The 21,712-nt window shown below is 39.8% G+C and overlaps 1 protein-coding gene across 1 annotated transcript in view; it reads right to left on the bottom strand.

The window, feature by feature from the left end:
• The window catches only part of LOC136875368 (dynein beta chain, ciliary), a 782,313-nt gene that overhangs the window by 587,618 nt on the left and 172,983 nt on the right, over positions 1-21,712 (bottom strand). Inside the window, exons 13-14 of the mRNA XM_067148948.2 lie at positions 13,728-13,864; positions 13,534-13,652 (exon numbers count right to left, since the gene is read on the bottom strand). Of these exons, the coding sequence (XP_067005049.2) occupies positions 13,534-13,652; positions 13,728-13,864 (256 nt within the window). The remainder of the gene's footprint in view (positions 1-13,533; positions 13,653-13,727; positions 13,865-21,712) is intronic.

The following is a 21,712-nucleotide window of genomic DNA, read 5'->3' as shown; positions in this document are numbered from 1 at the left end:
CCACTTGCCTTGCTGATTTTAAGGTTTACAATGCCATGAGACACCATAGATTTTCAACAATGAGGCAACAGATGGTAGATTCTGATCACAGCTTTTACCACTATTGAACAAGACCTTCAAGTATTAAAAGTCATCCTGAACATAATTTGAATGAAGCAACAGAGAAGGCTAACGTACCTTTTTATTCTGTAATCTCTTCCATTTCTGCGATATATTCAAAGAAGTATGCCGCGCTAAGTAACAAACAGCCCCAATCCCCTTTCCATGTTCTCACGCCACAAGTCCCTCTCACTCTTACGTCATCCAACCCCTCCGCCTCCGTTTCACATGGAAGCAAGCAGCAGATAGACATCAATGAACAGCTCACATTTAACACTACCTACAGGCGCTCCAAGAGATTAAGAGAAGGAAAGTCTATATTGGATAATGGGTAAACTATGTTCCCATTTTATTCATTAACTTATATTTTCTTTTCTATAGTCTTTATGATGCTTGTTACCACAGAGTTACATCTGAATGCTGAGTACACTATTACAAATGTGGATGTGAATTGGAACAATTACAAATAACAATAAATAGATGGTCTGAACTTAAGTGAACACTGTGGTTTACTAACTACCTTTGAAATTTGAATTATATATACTGTACATATGCAGTGATAAATGATGTGATTATGAATTTAAAAACTACATTGAATATGGAGAAGATGAAATAATAAATGGTAAGAGAATCAGCAAGACCAAGACGGTGGTGATGAAAGTGTATGGGGAAGGAGCAGAACCAATAGTCATGTTAAATGAAGCTCAACTGGACAGCATTCCAGTTTTCAAATACCTGGGTAGCGTTATATCAAATGACAACCTAGCAAAACATGAGGTGAACAATCGAATCAATAAGGCAACACAATTTTACCACCAGGTAAGACACCTCCTGTGGGATGAGCAAATACCCATGAAAACAAAAATGACATTGTACAAGTCCTATTATACACCAATTCTTACATACAGTCTCGAAACCACAACACTGACCAATAGAGATCATTCCAAACTTCAGGCAGCTGAAATGAAATTCCTACGCACTATGATCCAGAAAACCAGGAAAGACAAGATTAGGAATGAGAAAATTAGAGAAGAAGTAGGAATAGATGATTCTCTCCTCAATAAGATTCAGATATCAAGACTGAAGTGGTTTGGTCACATGAAGAGGATGCCAGTAAACAGAACTGCAAGGAAGGAATTTGACAGAAAGGTAGAAGGAAGACGACCCGTGGGAAGGCCAAGAAGGAAATGGATAGATTTAGTTAAGAGCGATGTACTGCTGAGAGGTCATGATTGGGACAAATTGGTGGAGGAAGAATGGTACAAGGACAGGATGAGATGGAGGAGGCTCATATACTACACCCGGGAAACTGGAGATGGTTTAGGATGATGATGATGATGATGATGATGGTGAGTATGAGGTTAATGATGAGGAGAGCCCACAGGTTGTCTGAGCACATAACTGTTATCCGTTGATAACGATTATTGGAGGGGGGTGTACTTTGGGAGGGGGAGGGGAGGATTAGGGATAAGGCTTCACCTCACTACAGTCTCTTCTTATGGAGGTGGCTGGTCTGTGGTTTGGATTCACTTTACTTCTACTGCTAAATGTTTTCATTCCTTCCTGAAGAGGGAGGCAGGCCTCATAAATGGTGATGCTGTCCTTCAGGCCAGGAGATTTGTATCGGAAATGACGTGCAGAGAAAGTGAGAGATGGTGGTGGTGGTGATTGTTTTACGAGGAAGAACAAGTAGGCAACCATCCTCAATATAAAATTAATCACAGAGAAAAAATGGAAGGGATCCAACACTTAGAAAACTGAAGGTATGCGCCAAAGAAAACCAAGGGCCACAAAGGGCATGAACATGAGGGTTGGCGGCAGTGGCCTATACTAGGAGTGCAGGAGAATGGAAAACTATGCAAAACCAATCTTCGGACAGCCAATGGTGGGGACAGCCCCACTCCGTCTCCCAAATAGAGAGGCGTAGAGCCACGGCCTCCCCTCCTCTGTTCAGTTGGCCAGTTGGAGTGCAGAGCTGTATGACCACGGACCAGCCATGGCCACCTGTGGGCTGAGACCCACTCTGCATCAACTCACCATTCACTTTTACTACTACTACTAAAATGTTTTCATTTCTCCCCTGAAAGGGGAGGCGAGCCTCTTAGATGGTAACACTGTCTCTCAGGTCGGGAAGTTTGTTACAGTGAAGGAGATGCAAGAAGAAGGTGACGGGCATGACGGCCATGGCTTACGCTAGGAACTGTCCTGGCATTTGCCTTAGTGCAGAAGAATGGAAAACTACGGAAAACAATTCTCAGGAGAGCCGATGGTTGGGGCCAGCCATGAGGTCCAGCCCTGTCCTGTCTCCCAAATGCAGAGGCATAGATCCATGGTAGAGCCATGACCACACCTCCTCTGCTCAGTTGGCCGGTTGGAGTGTAGAGCTGTTAGACCACGGATGAGCTGTGGCCGCTTGTAGGCTGAGACCCACTCTGCATCCACCTAGGATTCACTTTCGTTTGTTCAAAAGTTTTCATTCCCCTCCCTGAAGGGGGGAGGGGAGCAGGCCACATAGAGGGTAATGCCCTCTCTCTGGCCAGGAGAGATGGGGGATTAAGGGAGTTGCACGGGAGGAAGAAGGTGGGTAAAGTAGGGTTGAGGAATTTTAGGTGGATATGGAAGGGGAGCGGCATCTTGGCTAAGGTTGCTTTACTAGTGCATTTTAACTGCCAAAGGTTGGGTGGTGTTTTCTTTTGCTGGTCTGAAGTGTGAGTGCTTGTACATAAGGTAAGCATATATTCTGATTTGAAGGAAGGAAAAAATACATAACATGATATGAAGAAGTAAGTAATACCATCGCCCTCTACTATGACTGCGCTAATACACCTTCTCATTCGCCCAGTCACACATGTAAATGAGCGAACACGGTGTAGTTACAAGTTCAGGCGCTTGGTGCGCTGAGAAGCTGGCATTAGTCTGCTTGACGAGACACGCTCAGTGATCATTGCTAATATTGCTGGTGTAATTTCAGCCTGTGTTTATCTTATTTGGCTTGTTTCGTTGTTCCTGAACCGTTTTAATGTTTATGTACATAATATTGTTTACTACTGTGTGCCTTAATGTAAGATGAAAAGCAGATCGGCAAGTGGGATTTCGTTTCATGAATTTACTTTCAACGAGTAACAACGTCATAAATGGCTAAATATTACTTCAAAACAGAATTTCTCACCGAATTTCAATTCAAGATCATCAAAACAATATGTTTGCCACACCGAATAAATCCACACTTTCACACTACGTAGGAGATATAAACTGCGAGACTGGAATAACACTCTTAGTAAAGGAATGCCTCTTAGCAGAAAGTCAATGCCTAAATGAAGAACAGAGGCTGTGATTGTTGGTAGTCCATCGAACAGCAGATGTTATATGACAAGAAAATTGACACCTTCTTTCAACAGTAAGACGCTTCATTCCATGTTGAGCGAATAAAAGCTACTCAAGATGACTGTCATGCAAGCGAAAGTAGAAATCGAATTACCCTAGTCAATAACCTTTTCTGTTTTATAATTTCTGCTGTGACTACAAAATAAAGGTTACAGCAGCATTTTTCTTGTTTAAGAGGCCTTTAAATTCAGAGCTACATACTTTAATACTCAAAACAATAAAGGAATTCGAAGCTTGCGGTTTTTTCGTTTTGCGCATTCTGAGTGACAAACATAAGACTAATGTCAGCAGGATAAGAAGAATGTTTTCTTCAAAACACATTAAACCAAAGATCTGTTATCCTATTGATAGTGAAATGCCTCTTCTTGCTTTCGGCAAATGGCACATTCTGAAAAGTAAGAAATTCTTTACTAAATGAATCTGTGTTTGATGGTTCCCAGGTAATAAAGGATGATTTTATCAAGAAACTGTATCAGATGCAATCAAATAAAACTGTGAAACAGGTTCATTTTTCTTACATGCAAAAACATTGAGCCATCTAAGTTTAAGAAAATGAATGTGCTACGCGCGAAAGATATTTTCGCGACTGAAGTAATAACAGCTCTATAATATTTCAAAGACCATTCGTATACAAATATGCACAACTTTTTAATGCAGGTACCACTGTCAAATACAAGTTATCAATAAACAATTGGTTCGAAATACGTGTCAGTAGCACAAATGTAGCAACATTGCAGCCGGACAAGATGCTTGATTCTTTTGACAAGACCAAGGTGTTCAACAGTGCTAATGGACTTGATTTATAAAAGAGGTTAAAACAGCAGGCTGCAGTACCCATCTGATTTGACACTGTGGATTTTAAAAGTTATTCATGATTTTGTATTAAAAGCACAACCATTTGTGCATAAAAATCCTGTTGCATCTATGAGTGACTATTTACCTGTGTTGCGTGATTTTCCTCATTTCAGTTGTCCTGAAATCGGACATTCATAGTTATTGAGTGAAGTTATTTGTGAGTGTGCTATTCCTGTATTCTTAAATAACATAGCCACATAAATAACAGAGATCTTTGAAAGATTTGAACGCGAGAACGCGAAACACTTAAACAGAAAAGTGTGCGAATATAATTTTGTACAGTATTTACTACCTACCGTTAACATTATTTTGTACGGTTTTTCCGCTGCAGAGGGGTACGTTCTTCACTGAATTTCTTTATTAAGGTGTGATTCAAATATGTTTTTGAGTGATTGGCTATATATTTGAACAGAAATATACTAAGCACTTAACGTGTGCTGTAATGAACAATTGTGTTTCAATGCCAGCGATGCAGCGCTCGGTGGTAGAAATGGGAACTAGGCGCATATCGCTCATATTGCTGTATTGGGAAGGCGTATTAGCGCAGTCATAGTAGAGGGCGATGGTAATACAAAGTAGTAGTTAGAAGATGATGGATGATCCTTCTGGAAAACGAAGTGTGATTGTAGATTGCTGATGATGTGACATTTGCAGCTTTCTTCCTCCATCGTTGTTCCGTTTGTCGACTGGACACTTTTATGAAGACCAAAGAGAAAAATCATTGGTTGAAGGGGGGGGGGGGGTGAGCGACAGGGTTCAGACAAGAGTTTCTAAGGGGGTGAAATAGAAGCAAGTATTTAGGCCGGAATGTGAAGTCTGAAAGTGGACATTGAGTGTTTGGTTTGCAGCAGCTTGTACGACGATGGTAGGGGTGAATACTGTAGAGGGCTATAGTGACGAGTCTGATTAAATCCTTGATGGTAGGAGAGGAGAAAAGAGAGCGGCTAGGACTGGTACGTGAATCAACTGTGCAGATAGGTGCGACGAATTCGGGATTATCAGGAGGAGGGGCGGGACGAGCTTTACATCTGCGGGCATAGTTTGGATGTGCTGCTTTACAGTTGCAGACAGGGAATTGCGCAGTGTTACGGTACTTGTAGGTTGGATGTTCTTGTAGACAATACCTGCATTTACTTGACACTGGTTGTATGTCAAACATCTTTCACAGTGAATAGGTTGCGGCGGGGGTCATGGGAAGGTTAAACTTTGTAATGGCGGCCTTAGATAGACACACCCGAAGCTAGTATCCTGTTGACATCTGCGGTGATAGATAGTAGAATTCGCACCATGTAAGTTGGGTCTGCTGCGTTCCGTATGCGGAAGGCTTTACAAGCTGGGGTACTTTCAGAGTGTAATTCAGTTATGATTTCCTCCTCGGTGATGGTTGGATCTATACCACGCACCACACAGCTGAAAAGGCTATGTCTAGGAGCAGAGGTTGAGTCTTGAGCTCCAGGTGCGAGAGAAGCTTGAAGGGAGCGGCGGAACCAAGTCATGCTGTTCCGATGGACAGAGTGAGATTTTGGGCGGCGAAGTCTCCATTCAACTTCATGACAACACCGTTTGTGGTTGGCCACATGTCTACTATACTTCTTTCTCGGCACATATTAAACTGAAGGAGGGTGGAAAGGATGTTACGAGAGCAGCAGAATTGCTGAGCTGGATTTTCAAGGAGATAGACATGGGTACCAGTTGGTGGGGTCTGGAAAGAGCGTGAATTGTTGACAGGACAGTCGGCTCCTGAGACTGGAAATGATTCACTGGTAGGAAGAAGAGGCTGTTCAGGTGCAGTTTCCATGCAGAGGGTTGGAGAGTGATCAAAATTGACCTGATGAGTATCTATTGGACTGACTGCCATGGACAGGATTTGTTGTGCATTTTCAGGAGGGGTAGTTGGGGCGGACCTCTTATACTGAAGGCTGCTGCCGTGCCACGTTGGAGATGGAACTCGCAGTAGAAATTTTTTGCCTGGTAGTTGGGATCTGCGAAGGAGGACATGATGGCAGCATGGTAGGCTACAGTGGCGGAATTGAGACCGGTGGATGCAACAGAAGTTGATGTAGTGGTGGTGCGGATGTTGCTGGTGGTGGTAACTGTGTAGTTATACATGACAATCCAAGAAGTTCAATTAGCTGTTCTGCACTATTCAATGGAGACCTCTGGTGGAAAAGGCAGAAACCTTGACAATCCTCTCAGTGAGCTGCGAGTAGAAGATACAGTAGTATGTTGCTGAACTTGTAGGACAAGTCCTGAGGTGAAACCTCAATTCAAGCACCACTCAGTCCACTTGTCTAGACACATTTTTAAGCAACTATAGATGTCTATGTTAGATTTTGGTGTGTAGGTATCGATGAATGTAAAGGCAGTAGCATAGCGAATCGAAGAGGAAGTGCGACATCTTTACGAGTTACTGTGGGCCGCCGCACAGATGTCACTGCCATCCACAGTGATGACTGAGCGCAAGGATAACAAAGGCATTATCGGACTACTACTTCAAAATCTACTAAGAAACTCAAGCATGCAACTTACGTTTCAAAATGATTTCATCTGCTGGACACTTTGGAATATTTCCTGGATGATTTCGCTGCCTTCGAAGTAACCAGCTCCCTTCTTATCTCCTTCGTGCGGAAGAAGAATCAATATTTCAAGTAGTGAAATACGAGTTTTAGTAGCAAACACAGCACATGATCTTCACAGCACCCCAACTGTGATGACTTCACTTTAATAACATCTAATTTATCCAAGCACTCGAAGAAAGTATCACCCCCCAAAAAATATCCATACACGACAGCTTTTCCGCAAGAACATTTTCCACTCGCAAAAACACATTATAAACACTTTCCAACGCATATGTGAGATATGTGGTGCTTTGCATTGAGCCGTAATCTTTAATTAGTGTTAGGGAAGCAGGCACATTATCAGTCAGTTTGCCGAAAAAGAAAGGACGACATAAATCACACTGAAACACTTTTGAAATATTCCGCACTATGTATCCGGCTAAATGATACACTAAGTACTCTTTGCTATAATTCTGCCCACTTGACTCAGGTAAACTGTTTCCCCAGTCTGGTATTTGAATGTCATTTTCAATGTTCACAATTTTTTACCTGATTTCATTTACAGCTTGTGTCTTCACTGCACAATTTTTACTTTCAATTTCTCTTGCAAGAATACGCATTTGATTAACAAGAGACATCAATGGGGATTCAGCTCTGAACTTACAGTTTGCACCAGACGATAAGGCAAGTTTAGTCGGTACGTAAATACACTGCAACGTGTGTAAATGTAGAAAGTCAATAGTGGATGGATGATCATCACAACTTAGTGATCGCAGGATACTGAAATGACATTCTAGGGGATCTTGATTAAATTTTCCTGTCAAAACATAGCTACAATTGTGTTCCCACAAATATTCAGGCACTTCTAAGGTACTTTCCACTGTAAATCTTAAAGACTCCAGTGTCCTTTGTAAAGCAAATGAATTTTGAGTATCTCTGAGAACATTCTCCCATTTAATTAAAGTTTCATGTGCCTGTGATCCTTTATACAGTGCTTGAGTGGGAATGGCCAAATTTAATGCGTCAATCAGACAGTTTAAATTGCTTGTGAAAATTTCTGTTTGTTTACTGTCTTCTAAACCCTGCGTTTTAATACCCCGATAGAATGCTATACCATTAGCGAATGATCTACTGAATAGTTGAAATGCCAGTCTTACATTCATTCGCTGAAACAAATTAGGATCCAGTTTTTAGCAAACTTTCAATCCGGAATATTCAGGAGACGCGTCACATTCATAAACTTTCCTGTAGAATGAATAATCAACAATATTGCCATTATAATTAACCTGCCCTTTGACATGAAAATAATTTATTACACATTTAAATATATGTGGCGTGTCTGAAAATGTCTATAATTTTCTGTTGGAGTCAGCTGGATTGGAAATACAACACTTCAGATTCTTTATGTTACCAGATATTCCTAAGCATTTCCACAACTTTTTATTCGAAAGGCTACCATCTGATGCTAAACCAATGATTCGGACACCTACTTGCTCTAATTGTATGAAGACTTGAATGAGAATGTTTGCAATTATATCACCAGGGGTGGCGTTCCGGCTAGCATATATCGCTATTGGTTGTATCCAGTTATATAGAAAAGGAACAAACATAAAAACTAGAGCATGGTTTTCCAACTGACCCTTGCTTTCATTTTCAGTAAATTTCCCAAATCAACAAAACCATTCACTTGCAACGATTCCGAGTTAAAGCGAATTTCTTGTAACTTTACCTCGTCAAATATCAACATCCCTAAGTGTTCGTGTTCCTCCTTTCCAGTAAAAAATCTGCTATGGCAGCAGTAGCATGCTCATTTATACCGTACGAACATTTTAGGCCCTGCACCAAATTTCTCAAGAGGGATTCAGAAGGCAAAGGCAGCAGGTCATGATTTAAGCAGTGCCGATAACCATTGGGAGACTTTATTTTTAAAAGAAGTGCATTAAGAAGAAATCCATCACTATAACTCATTCCTTTTTTACTTTTCGCTTGACATTTCTTTAACACTGTATCAACTATAAGGTTCTGTTTTTTGCTAAGAGAAACAAACTGTTTTGACTGAGTGAAATTTCTCTTTGATTTTATATTAGAAATGTCTTTTTCAAGCAAATGTATCTTATCTTTAGGGACATTGAGTTGATTCTGCGTTCTAATGAAATTATGTTTCTGATTCTTCAATCTTCTCTTTGATAGCGCAATTGTTTTCCTAGCATCTGCGACATTAGAGCTACCTTCAACTGCTGAGCATACAGGTTGATCACTATCACTGATATTTATGATCTGTTCAGGGCTTTTATTAGAGAAATCTCTTTCTGTGGATTACCTATTTATGGGGGAGTTGCGTTTCTTAACTGCCTTAGAAATATACTTGGGTAGATTAGGAAATATGTGAGGAAATGCTTCTGGTTTTAATTTCCAGCGCTGTCTTGGTATCTCTACTCTTTCACCATTCACTGTAAACAAGTCTACTTTTACTAGAATGTCATCGCAAAAATGAATGTCACACATGAAACAGTTATGAGTCTTTTCTATGGCTAGCCTTCTCCCATTTCAGTAAAACACCACCCTCTTTTGAGGGCCTAAAAAAATGCCTACCTGAGGAAGACGATCAATCATATCCAGATCTGCAGCTGGGTACAAAACAAAAGGGCACGATGTGGTAGTTTCCTCCCGCACTGATATACGTTGCCTTATAGCACAATAGCAACAAAGACCGAGGTATTTAAAACATAACACTTCTCACACCACTCAATTGTGAGTACACTAATAATGCAAACTGTCGAAACATCGCTGACAGCAACAATAATGAATAAAACTTACTATAAATGAAGGCGAATATAACGTGTGCTAATTTCCAAGGGTCTCTGTTGACAGCACAATCGCCTGTGCTGCCACCAAGCGGGTGTCCCACCAACCTCTTGAGCTGTCTTACGGGCGAACGGAGAAGATGTCGCACTTCCTCTTCGATACGCTATGGCAGTAGTAAAAAGCTGTCGCTGTAGTCGACGAAGTGTGTGTCACTTACTACTACTACTAAAATGTTTTCATTCCTCCCCTAAAGCCGTCTCTCAGACCGGGAGATGTGTTACGGTGAAGGAGATGGTGAGCGGGGTGGTAGCCATGCAGACCTGTTGGACCACGGACCAGCCATGGCCATTTATGGGCTGACAACCACTCTGTATCTACCGACCTGTCACTTTCCTCAAGTTCATTGGATTATTAGAATCCAATACAATCGACATGAGTGTTGGAAAACTTTCACATCCTTATTTCAGTATCGGGAACTTGTAGATGACCTACTCTTTGTTTATTGGCTTGGTAGATATTATTTCCACCAATACTGGGGAAAGCTATGAAATTTGATGGAGTTTATGACTGCTTAAAGTGAAAAAATTATTGTTTATCAATAGGATGTGTACCGTGAGATAAATGGAGTAAGAAAAAAAATTCTGTCTCTATTCTCCGGACCACCTTTTGAGCAGACTAAAGCGGAAGTGAGTGTATAGACCAGGGGATGGCGCGGGCGACAGGGGCAGCGCCTTCGGTGTTGTCACACGGTAGGTGAGGGGGCAAGAGGGGTGCGCTACTCAGAGCGAGTTTTGGCAATGTTGCAGTCAATGCGGAGCTGCCATACTTACTCACTCAGTGGATGTCCTGAACACGTGTGCTTCGCTTTTACAAAAACAGTGCGTGTGCGTATTGTGTGCTAATTCATAATTCTTGTAGTCTCTTGTACGTTTGTAGGTTTCTTCTTACTCGTTATTGGATATTATTATGCGATGGATCCGAACAAAAATTCACCAGACTGTTATCAGTTGAAGAAGAAACGCAAGATTTTTACTTCCGGCAAGAGAAATATGATTTTGTCTGTTTATAAGCATTTCCGAGCGAATAGTATTGACGACGGGATTAGTTTACCTCGTGTGCTGACCCCGGTTCTGATTCTGACTTGGGTGTGCAGTCACTCGATAGTGACACAGATTAATTACTGCAGCACAAGGTAAGCTAACGCTGAAACCTCCTGCATGATAATAATAATAATAATAATAATAATAATAATAATAATAATAATAATAATAATAATAATAATAATAATAATAATAATAATAATATGTAATAATATTTTTATAAAAATATATTTGTAATAACTAATTTATTGAAATTGTACTGGACAAAGCGGAGGTGGGACAGGTTTTTGCCTGGATCCCCAACTTCATCAGTCAGTTCCAAGTTAATTCCAGTACGAGTAGGCCCATATATAATCCTCACTTCTCTCCCTTTTTCATAAATCGCTCGTGAGTAGCAACTCATTTCAATCAGTAATCAGGCCATATATTTAGATAATAATAGTGAATAATAAATAATAAAATATTATATATATATATACATACTGTATATTGATGATAATAATAATAATAATAATAATAATAATAATAATAATAATAATAATAATAATAATAATAATAATAATAATAATAATAATAATAATAATAATAATAATATGACATAATACTTTTATAGTCCGCCTCTGTGGTGTAGTGGTTAGCGTGATTAGCTGCCACCCCCGGAGGTCCGGGTTCGATTCCCGGCTCTGCCACAAAATTCAAAAATGGTACGAGGGCTGTAACGGGGTCCACCCAGCCTCGGGAGGTCAACTGAGTAAAGGTGGGTTCGATTCCCAGCTCAGCCATCCTCGAAGTGGTTTTCTGTGGTTTCCCACTTCTCCTCCAGGCAAATGCCGAGATGGTACCTCACTTAAGACCACGGCTGCTTCCTTCCCTCTTCCTTGTCTGTCCCATCCAATCTTCCCATCTCTCCACAAGGCCCCTGTTCAGCATAGCAGGAGAGGTACTGGTCATTCTGCCCAGTTGTATCCCCGACCCAAAGTCTGAAACTCCAGAACACTGTCCTTGAGGCGGTAGAGGTGAGATCCCTCGCTGAGTCCGAGGGAAAATCCAACCCTGGAGGGTAAACAGATTAAGAAGAAGAAAAATAATATTTTTATAAAAATGTATTTGTAATAGCTAATTTATTGAAATTGTACTGTGAAATTGTACTTAGTACATTAAAATTGTGAAAGCCTCCATGGCTCAGGTGGCAGCGCGTCGGCCTCTCAACGCTGGGTTCCGTGGTTCAAATCCCGGTCACTCCATGTGAGATTTGTGCTGGGCAAAACGGAGGCGAGACAGGTTTTTCTCCGGGTACTCCGGTTTTCCCTGTCATCTTTCATTCCAGCATCACTCTCCAGTATCATTTAATTTCATCTGTCAGTCATTAATCATTGCCCCAGAGGAGTGAAACAGGCTTCGGCAGCCGGCTCAATTCCTGTCCTCGCCGCAAGATGGGGCTTCATTTATTCCATCCCTGACCCGGCCATTGACTGGAAAACAGATTGTAGGTTTTCAGATTTAAAATCTAATTCAGTAAATTAATTGTTTAAAGTTGTAAGCCGTTAAAAAACTGTATGGGATTCTAACACGCATACGTTAATGTATTAATTATTTTAAATTCATTCGAGGTTCAATCCGTGAGCTGTGCTGTATTATAGTGGTGGAGTACAACTTTGAATCGCACGCCGGGTCATTTGGCAACCACGGCGAGTGTGACGAGACAATGACGTCACTTCCGCTTTAGTCTGCTCAAAAGGGTGGTCCGGAGAATAGGTGTTTCCAAGTCATTTGTTAAGAAGGATATTTTTAATGGTTAAAGCATTTAGCATTTTACTTCAACCCTTTGGTGGGATGTAATCACTACTGTGTGTTTCTATGATGGTTGTTTTCTGAATATGAAGAAGAAAGTGTTGGGACAAACACAAACACCCAATCCCTGAGCCAGAAAAAATGAATCAGCTGTGATTAAAATCCCTGACCCTCTGAACAGAAGGCCTCAGTGCTGATGATTCAGCCAAGTAGTAGTAGTAGTAGTATAAGAAAATAACCGACACTGTCACAGAGCAACAAAGAAGTTTACCAGAAGGTTGAGAGAATTTCAGAGACCATGAAGAGGCTCATATTTCTAGGATATTTGTATAGAACGAATGGAAGTAGGCCTACCAAACAGATATTTGATTACTTCTGGAAAAAGAAAACCACTACATTATGGATTAAGATTCTCAGAGGTCCACATATTAGGCAGAAATAAATTTAGGTATACAGTGAAAAATGTTGAAGAGTTTCAAGTCAAAGGAAGAACTAAGAAGACCAGAAGAGTATGTACAGTAGAACAATGGAAACAGGCCAGTGAAAGCATGGAAAGTATTAAATTCCACATGAAGAGAAAGAAATTAATTTGCAGCGTGTTCCTAAGGGGTCAATTTGCTTGTAATACAAAATCTACAATTATTATACAATCATTTACCATCAAAATTAATTTTAGAAGTTACTTTTCTCCCCAGGATTCTTCCAACCTTCATTCCTTCTGCATTATTAAATCTCAAAATGGAAGAATTTCCTGACACTATTTCATTATGGCAAAAAGATTACATGCCCTCTATTACATCAGAAAATTAAGAATAGTTATTGTGAAACACTCTGTCAAATAACTGCATGCTGGGATGAGGTTACAAGAGTTTGTCAGATATAATTTACTGCTCATTCTATACCAGTGGCCTAACTTTTCTAAATGGGACTATAGTATTTACCTGGAGAATTCCAATCCAATTTCTCCTGAACTTCAGCTATCAGAGTGTCAATCTGCTCAACTTCCTCTATGACTAGGTCAAACTCCACTGGCTGGCTTGCCTCACGCACTTGATTGTACCTGTAATAGAGTTCATCATGAGTAGCTTGAAGACATTTTGTCTCCAAGACAAGTAGTGTATGTTGTAATACATACCAATCTATGGTCAAATTGAGGTTTCCCACCCAGTCTCGAAGAGTCTCAGCTCGAGCAAATAATTCTTCTCCCTCCACGGGCAGATCTTCTTTTTCCAGCAATTTAAGATAGCGGATCTCCCTTAAGATTGCTCTCAGCTGAAACCAACACCACACATGTTAAATTGTATCTGCAAACATCTCTTCAGTTTCAATCCATAAAGGAAACTCTGCTTCTTCCAAAATCTTTTACTTCTCAATAGTAAAACCAACACCACACATTCTATCAAGATGCCTATTCTATTTTTCAAGGTATATCTAATGGAAATTTAAAAAATGATACAATTAGCTCTGATTTACACCAAACTGAACATCACTTCTCCCAGCTTTTCCCACACCCTGGTGGGGTCATGGGTGCTAATTGGGTTGCACATGTGAACTTGGCCTTGTTTTCACAGACAGATGACCTTCCTGACACCAAACCTATGTGGAAGGATGTATTCACTATTGTGTGCTTCTCCATGTTGTGCATATATGAAGAGACCCAAGTCAGAGGAATTAACCAGACGGAATTAACTTCCCTGTCCCAGCCAGGAAATGCACCCAGAACATTCTAAACTGAAGGTCTTGATGTTGCCTATTCAGCCAAGGAGCCAAATCAGACAGAACATCATCCATATTTTCTCACCGGAGCAAGATTTTTTTTTGCTATTTGCTTTACGTCTCACCGACACAGATAGGTCTTATTGCGACGATGGGAGAGGAAAGGCCTAGGAAGTGGAAGGAAGCGGCCGTGGCCTTAATTAAGGGACAGCCCCGGCATTTGCCTAGTGTGAAAATGGGAAAGCACAGAAAACCATCTTCAGGGCTGCCGACAGTGGGGCTCGAACCCACTATCTCCTGATCAGAGCAAGATTAAAGTGATGTTTAAACAGTCATACAGATGTGTACTAGGATTTGATTCATATTGAATTATTGAGCATGATTAATAATAGTCCATAGAAATTAACACGTTCAGTACCTGCTTCTGAGCGGGACACTTGAATGCCTGGACCGGCCATTGTGATGCCCGGCCCTCTTGACTTGCATCACTTAATACAATTTACAATTACTCCTAACCTATAAATGTTAGAAAAATGATACTTTGTGCTTGCCACTAGTAAATATTTAGGATGAGATATCTGGTGTCACAGGTTTCAAAATACGTCTAATTTTATACAGCCTATCTGTATTTTCGGCATAATGATTACTGCCACCCAAGTGAAGAAATGAAAGAATATGAAGGAAGCGTATTCGGAACATGTATTAGAAAATATTGGAGTATGAAAAACAGGGTCTTCGGTCCAGTATATTTTTATATCAGGATTTTGGACTAATCGGTTTCCACGATTGCATGATCGAATTCTTTGTGAAAGGCCGCAGCGCCGCACTTATCACTTGACTCGCGTATAGATTGGTCTGCTCACACACATACTGATAAAATTCATCATTCATGAAAATACTCACGTAACTCAAAATATCCTGCTTATATTTTATTTGAACGTTTATTCCTGAATTCTCTGTAAATGGTGGAACGGGTGGACAATAACTAGGATCATATGTATCAGGCACTTCACTTTTCTCTATAGGCCTATCAGATTCGAGAATCGGAATTTTCTCGTCACTCTCACTTTCACTATCTGAGTCTATTTCAGGAATAAGTTCATCACCAGAATAATCATTGTGAACAATACTTAATGCTTTTTCTTCGGTAAGAAACTTTGTTTTATAAGCCATTATACTACACTCGGTAAGAACGACACGCACTGCATTGAAATCTCAAGTACCGTCTTGACGCGCGAGGAAGTGCTGAGATATTCCCGCTAAAACAACTAAGATAAACATAAGCCCACTCAACGCGACGGTTATCTCAAAAAGGTCAACCAACTTCCTGCTACAACCAGTAACGTTGACTAAGGTGTAAGAATGCATAGATGACGAATATAAACAGCATTGCTTCGCGCGGAGCATTAAACGTCTTACGCCGTCCACGGCCCGCAGCATAGGAACAAGCTTAAACGTCTTACGCTGTCCACGGTCCGCAATGAGTTAAGGTAGATGCCACACATAGTCCATCTATCCTGAGCTACACTATCATAACAATTTTTAAATTTTTATTCTACCTCCTATTATACCCTCTTTTAAAACACAGTGTGCCTGAACTTTGCTCGAGGATTGGATTTCTTAAGGAATAAATCATCATATGCTACAAATAATTCCTTATCTCTTCTGGTAAACATGAATAAAAGTCTTACAATTCCTCATACTGTTCCCAGACAGGACCACTGACCATTGCTGGTTAGAACACAAATGGTTGTTTTAAAGAGTAGCAAGCAGATGTTCCGCCTGCTTTGTTTTCCCTCTCATATCTACACTTGCATCATAGTGTCTTAATTCTCTAAGGAATAGTGTGATAGAAATCCTGATAAACTATAAGTCAGGATTCAAAGTGGAAGTAAAGGTCAGTGTAAGAGAAACGATCAACGAAAGAGATGATGGAACTGCCAAAGCTGCAATACATCTCTCTATTTACACAAATCTTTCAAACTTTATCATAAGAAATCAACATTTTCTTAACAGGGACTGTAGATAACGAGTGATATGAATGAAAATGTCATACATCTCACGAGACAGGTTTCGAAAGAGGATTCAGACTGAAGTCGCATGTCAGATTGATTTTGCCATTCAGATGAATAAAGTTTGTTTCCTGTTAAGGAGATGGATCTCCTTCCACTTAAGATATATCTCACCCCTGGCCTTGGTATCCAACAGCTGACACTAGAGTTGTATAAACAAATATCACCTGATAGAGGAAGGATTTCAAACATCTCTTGATGCAGCTCTCTCTTTTACAATTCTTCTGATTTAGTTTACTTGAGAACAATGGTGATGGAGAGAGATATTGCAAAGATTCAGGCTCATGGGCTTTGGAATCCGGCAGGAGAGGGGATGGCTGCAAGGCCTCTCAGCTTGTCATCCAACGAAATCCTTGCAGGAAAGTGCGCAATAAATTCAATATAGGGACTTGGAATGTGAAAACGTTGCTAAGAATAGGAAAACTAGAAATCAAAATCGCAATGCAAGAAACATCACTTGATATTTTAGGAATATGTGAAACAAAGTGGTCAGGAAACGGGGACTTCTATTCAGACGAATTTAGAATAATTTACAGTCGAAGTGAAAAGTCGGGAATGAATGGAGTGGCTATTATCTTGCGAAGAAAATGGTCCAGCCACGTGATCAACACATATCATGTAAGTGACAGATTGATGATGATCAAAGTGAAAGCCACTCCAGTTGATCTAGTGATCATTCAGGTATACTGCCCTATTTCAAACAGTTCCGATGAAGAGGTAGAGATAGTCTACGAGCAAATTGAAAGCTTGTTGGAACTCATAGGAAATAAAGATAATGTGGTCATAATGGGCGATTTCATTGCCTCTGTTGGTTCACATAGCAACTTGAAATATGCTGGTAAATTCGGACTAGGGAACATGAACAAAAGAGGTCAGAGACTTTTGGAATTTTGTGAACAGCATGGCATGGTTATAACAAACACATTCTTTGAAGTACCTGTCCGAAGAAGATACACATGGAAAGCACCTAGAGATAATGTACGATATCAGATTGATTATATATTAGTCAGACAGCGATATCTAAACCAGATTAAATCCAGCTACAGCTATCCAGGACCTGATGTGGACAGCGACCACAATCTTGTAATAGCCAAGTGTGACATTAAGCTAGAAGAATATGAAAATGGCCCAGCACAAATGGAACACACTGGCATACAGAAGACATACAAAATTAAAACTAATCTGATAGCAGAGACTTTTCATGACAGTGCAGAATGGGAGGAAATAAGGAATGGTATAACTGAAGCTGTTGAGGAAGTGCTGGGAAGAAGACAGTTACAGCTGAGGAAGCCATGGATGACTGAGGAAATCATAAACCTTATTCGCGAAAGGAATAAGGAGAGGAGAGTAGGAAATAAAGAACGGTACAAAGAAATTAGAAATCAGATCACAACAAAGTGTTGCGAAGCAAAGGAGAACTGGATGAAGGAGACAAGCGAGACTATAGAAAAGGACATGATCAGAGGACAGGTGGAAAAGGCATATTTCAGTATCAGAACCCTGCAACACAAACCAAAAACCAGCAGCTCCATAGTCAGAGATAAAATGGGAAACCTCCTGTTGAACACCAAAGAAATCTGTGAACATTGGAAAGAATACATTGAAGACCTGTACTAAGGAAACAATGTAAATAATACAACCAGCTACATTGAAAAAGAATACGAGATAAACGAATGCAGAAAGGGTCCCTCAATTACATCTTCAGAATTTAATGCAGCACTACACAGTCTCCAAGAAAAGAAAGCTCCCAGTCCAGATAACATTCCAGCAGAACTTCTGCAACACTTGGGTGACGATATGAAACGTTACCTTTTTCAGCTGGTGTCAGATTGCTATGAGAATGGCATAGTTCCACCTGACTTCAGTAAAACCAGAACTGTTGCAATACCAAAAAAGAGGAATGCCACGGACTGTTCAGATTATTGAACTGTCACTCTCCTATCTCATGCTTCAAAAATACTGCTCAACATCATCAAGAATAGAATTAAAGGGAAGTTAGAACACTATATTGATAATGACCAGTTTGGATTTTGATCAGGGAGGGGTACTAGGGAAGCAATTCTGGCATTATGTTTAATTCTGGAGAGAAGAATTGAGAATAGGGAAGTATACGTGACCTTTGTCGACTTAGAGAAAGCTTTTGATCGAGTAGACTGGGAACAACTTTTCCTTACCATGAAAAAAGCAGGAATTGATTGGAAGGATAGATGCCTCATACTAAATTTATACAGAATGCAAAACACTGATTTAGAAATCAGTGGGACAAAGAAAAATGCCAAAATAAGAAGAGGAGTTAGGCAAGGATGCCCAATGTCTCCTTATCTCTTTAATATGTTCATCGAAGAAGCCATCACAGTCATGAAAGAGAAAACAACGGGGATCAAAATTAATGGCAAACAAGTACACTCTATAAGATTTGCTGATGATATTGCCATACAGATAAAAGTATGCAGAGAATGATCAACATATTAACAGAAACTTTAGGCAAATGGGACCTCAAAATTAATACAAGGAAAACAAAAACCATGACAATATGTAAAGACAAGAAAACACCTATAACACACTTCAAAATTGGCCCTGATAAAATAGAACAAGTGAAACAGTTATGCTACCTAGGAACCCCGATCACGAGTGACAATTGGAGTATATCAGAAGTCACGAAGAGGATAGCCATGGCAAAGAGAGCATTCCAAGATAAAAAGCACCTGCTGGCCAAAAAACATATAGATATTCAAACTTGGAAGGCCTTTGCAAAAACCTTTGTATGGAGCGTGCTTCTGTATGGTTGCGAAAGCTGGACATTAGGAATGCAAGAAAAGAAAAAACTAGAGGCAGTTGAAATGAGGATCTGGAGAAGAATGCAGAGGATAAGTTGGACTGAAATAAAGAGCAATACCGAAGTCCTTAGAGAGATAAGAGAAGAATGGAATCTGATAACTGAAATTGAAAAACGGAAAATAAAATTTATTGGTCACATTCTGCGGCATGAGGAGTTCCTTTGTAACATCATTGAAGGAAGAATTGCTGGAACAAGAGGAAGAGTATGACCCAGAGTGTCTTACATCAAGAACCTGCTTCTGAGGATGAAGTGCAAGACCTACGCTGAGTTGAAAAGACTGGCTCAAGACAGACAACTGTGGCTGCAGCGACAAGGCTTAGCCTTTAGAATATGATGATGATGATTAATCAAGATTATACAAAATCGTGGTGAAGTGACCATTATAGTCCCAGTTTTGCAAAATGTGCTGCTGTAAAAACATTGCAATGGGTCACTTACACGACAATCGCCATGATCTTTTAAATACTAAGTTTACAGTGGAATAAATCTCAATAATAAAAAAATTAATAAATATGAAAATCATATGAAGAGAGTCGTAATCTTCTGCCTTGATGAGTATCTTTGCACATAACAAAGTGTATTTATTTATTTTAATTTTTTAGTCAATATAGGACTACTTAGTCAGGTTTATGAAGGTTTTTCATTTTTTTGTCAGTCCAAGGTATTCTTTCTGCTTCTGGAATCACTCTTCCTATTCTCTGCTTCTTGATTTTTGTCTGTAGTCTAGTGTGTTTATCTATCAATATTTTGAGTGTATTTGTTTTGTATTTAAAATCTTCTATTGTAATATGCAACTTTCTCATGTCTTCTTTAAGTTCAGTGATCCATCTAATATTATTTTACTCTTCCATGATTTTTCTACAGATTCTATTTCCTGGTGACCGTATTAGATGCTCTAAGAATGATATTCATTTCTTTTTCATTGTGCTAGTCACACATGTTTGACACTGCAACAACATCAAAAGACAGAGCTGGGTGACAAATGAAATTCTAGAACTTATGGATGAAAGGAGAAAACACAAAAATACAGATCACATACAGCACAAAATTCTAAACAAAGCTGTATGCAGAAAGTGTAGAGAAGCCCGAGAATTATGGATGACAGATAGATGTAAAGAAATTGAGATCCTTCAAGTGAAGCACAACTATTTTAACTTGCATAAGAAAGTGAAAGAACTTGGTGGTTTGCAATGGAGATGATATGGTCAAATTTTGAGAGATGCCAATAATGAAATCATCTTGGATGTGGAAGAGAAACTCAAACGATGGAAGGAATATATAGAAAATCTCTTCAGAGATGACAGAAATGATCCTCCTTCACCTGACGACAGAATAAATGAAAATAGCCCTGAAGTAACAAAAAGTGAAGTTGTACATGCCGTAAAACTTCAAAAGAATGGTAAAGCAACTGGACCAAATGGTGTGTATGCTGAAGTTTTCAAAGTAATAACACAACAGGAATCTACCGGCCTCAATATCTTAACATCATTATTCAATCAAATATATGTATCAGGAGAAATACCATCAGACTGGCTGAAATCAACCTTCATACCACTACCGAAGAAGCCTAACTCGTCTCAGTGCGATTATTATCGTATGATAAGTTTGATGTCTCACGTGTCAAAATATTCTTGCGAATCATTCAGACTAGAATATTTAAAAAATGTGAATCCCATATGGATCAGAATCAGTTTGGTTTCCGAAATGGTGTTGGTACACATGAGGCACTCTTTTCGTTAAATGTGTTGTTACAGAGGTGCAGAGATATGAATGCTGATGTCTATGCATGTTTTATAGACTATAAGAAAGCTTTTGATTGTGTCAGGCACAATAAGCTGATAGAGATTCTGAGATCAACAGGTACTGACTCCGGTGACCTATGTATAATCAGTAATCTGTACTGGAATCAGTTCGCAAATGTCAAAACTGATCAAGGAACTTCAGAAACTGCTTCGATCAGCAAGGGTGCCCGCCAGGGTTGTGTACTGTCACCTCTGTTGTTTAACATTTACTCAGAGGCAATCTTTAAAGAAATATTGGCAGACTATGGTGGGATCAAAATTAACGGGAAAATCATCAACAACATCAGATATGCAGATGATACTGTTGTCACAGCTGATGACATGCCTGCCCTTCAGTGCATGATAAACTCCTTAGTTCAGCACAGTGAAGAGTTTGGATTATATTGTAACCCCTCAAAGACGAAACTGATGGTGTTCTCTAAGAAGACAATTCGGACAAATCTCACAATTAAAGATAAAATAGTTGAGCAAGTGTCTTGTCTCAAATATCTGGGTACCATCTTGGATGACCAATGTAACTCCAAATGGGAGATAATATCTAGAATTGAGCAGGCCAGGAAACAATCCACTACCATGAAGAAATTCTTTGTGAGGTTAGATCTCAGTCTCCAACTACGAATTCGTATGATCCGCTGCTATATATTTTCTGTTCTCCTATATGGATGTGAAAGCTGGACTCTAGATCCAATCA

The sequence above is a fragment of the Anabrus simplex genome, chromosome 1 (genome assembly GCF_040414725.1).
Source record: "Anabrus simplex isolate iqAnaSimp1 chromosome 1, ASM4041472v1, whole genome shotgun sequence".
Taxonomy (NCBI): Eukaryota; Metazoa; Arthropoda; class Insecta; order Orthoptera; family Tettigoniidae; genus Anabrus; species Anabrus simplex.
This window is presented reverse-complemented; position numbering and strand designations above follow the sequence as displayed.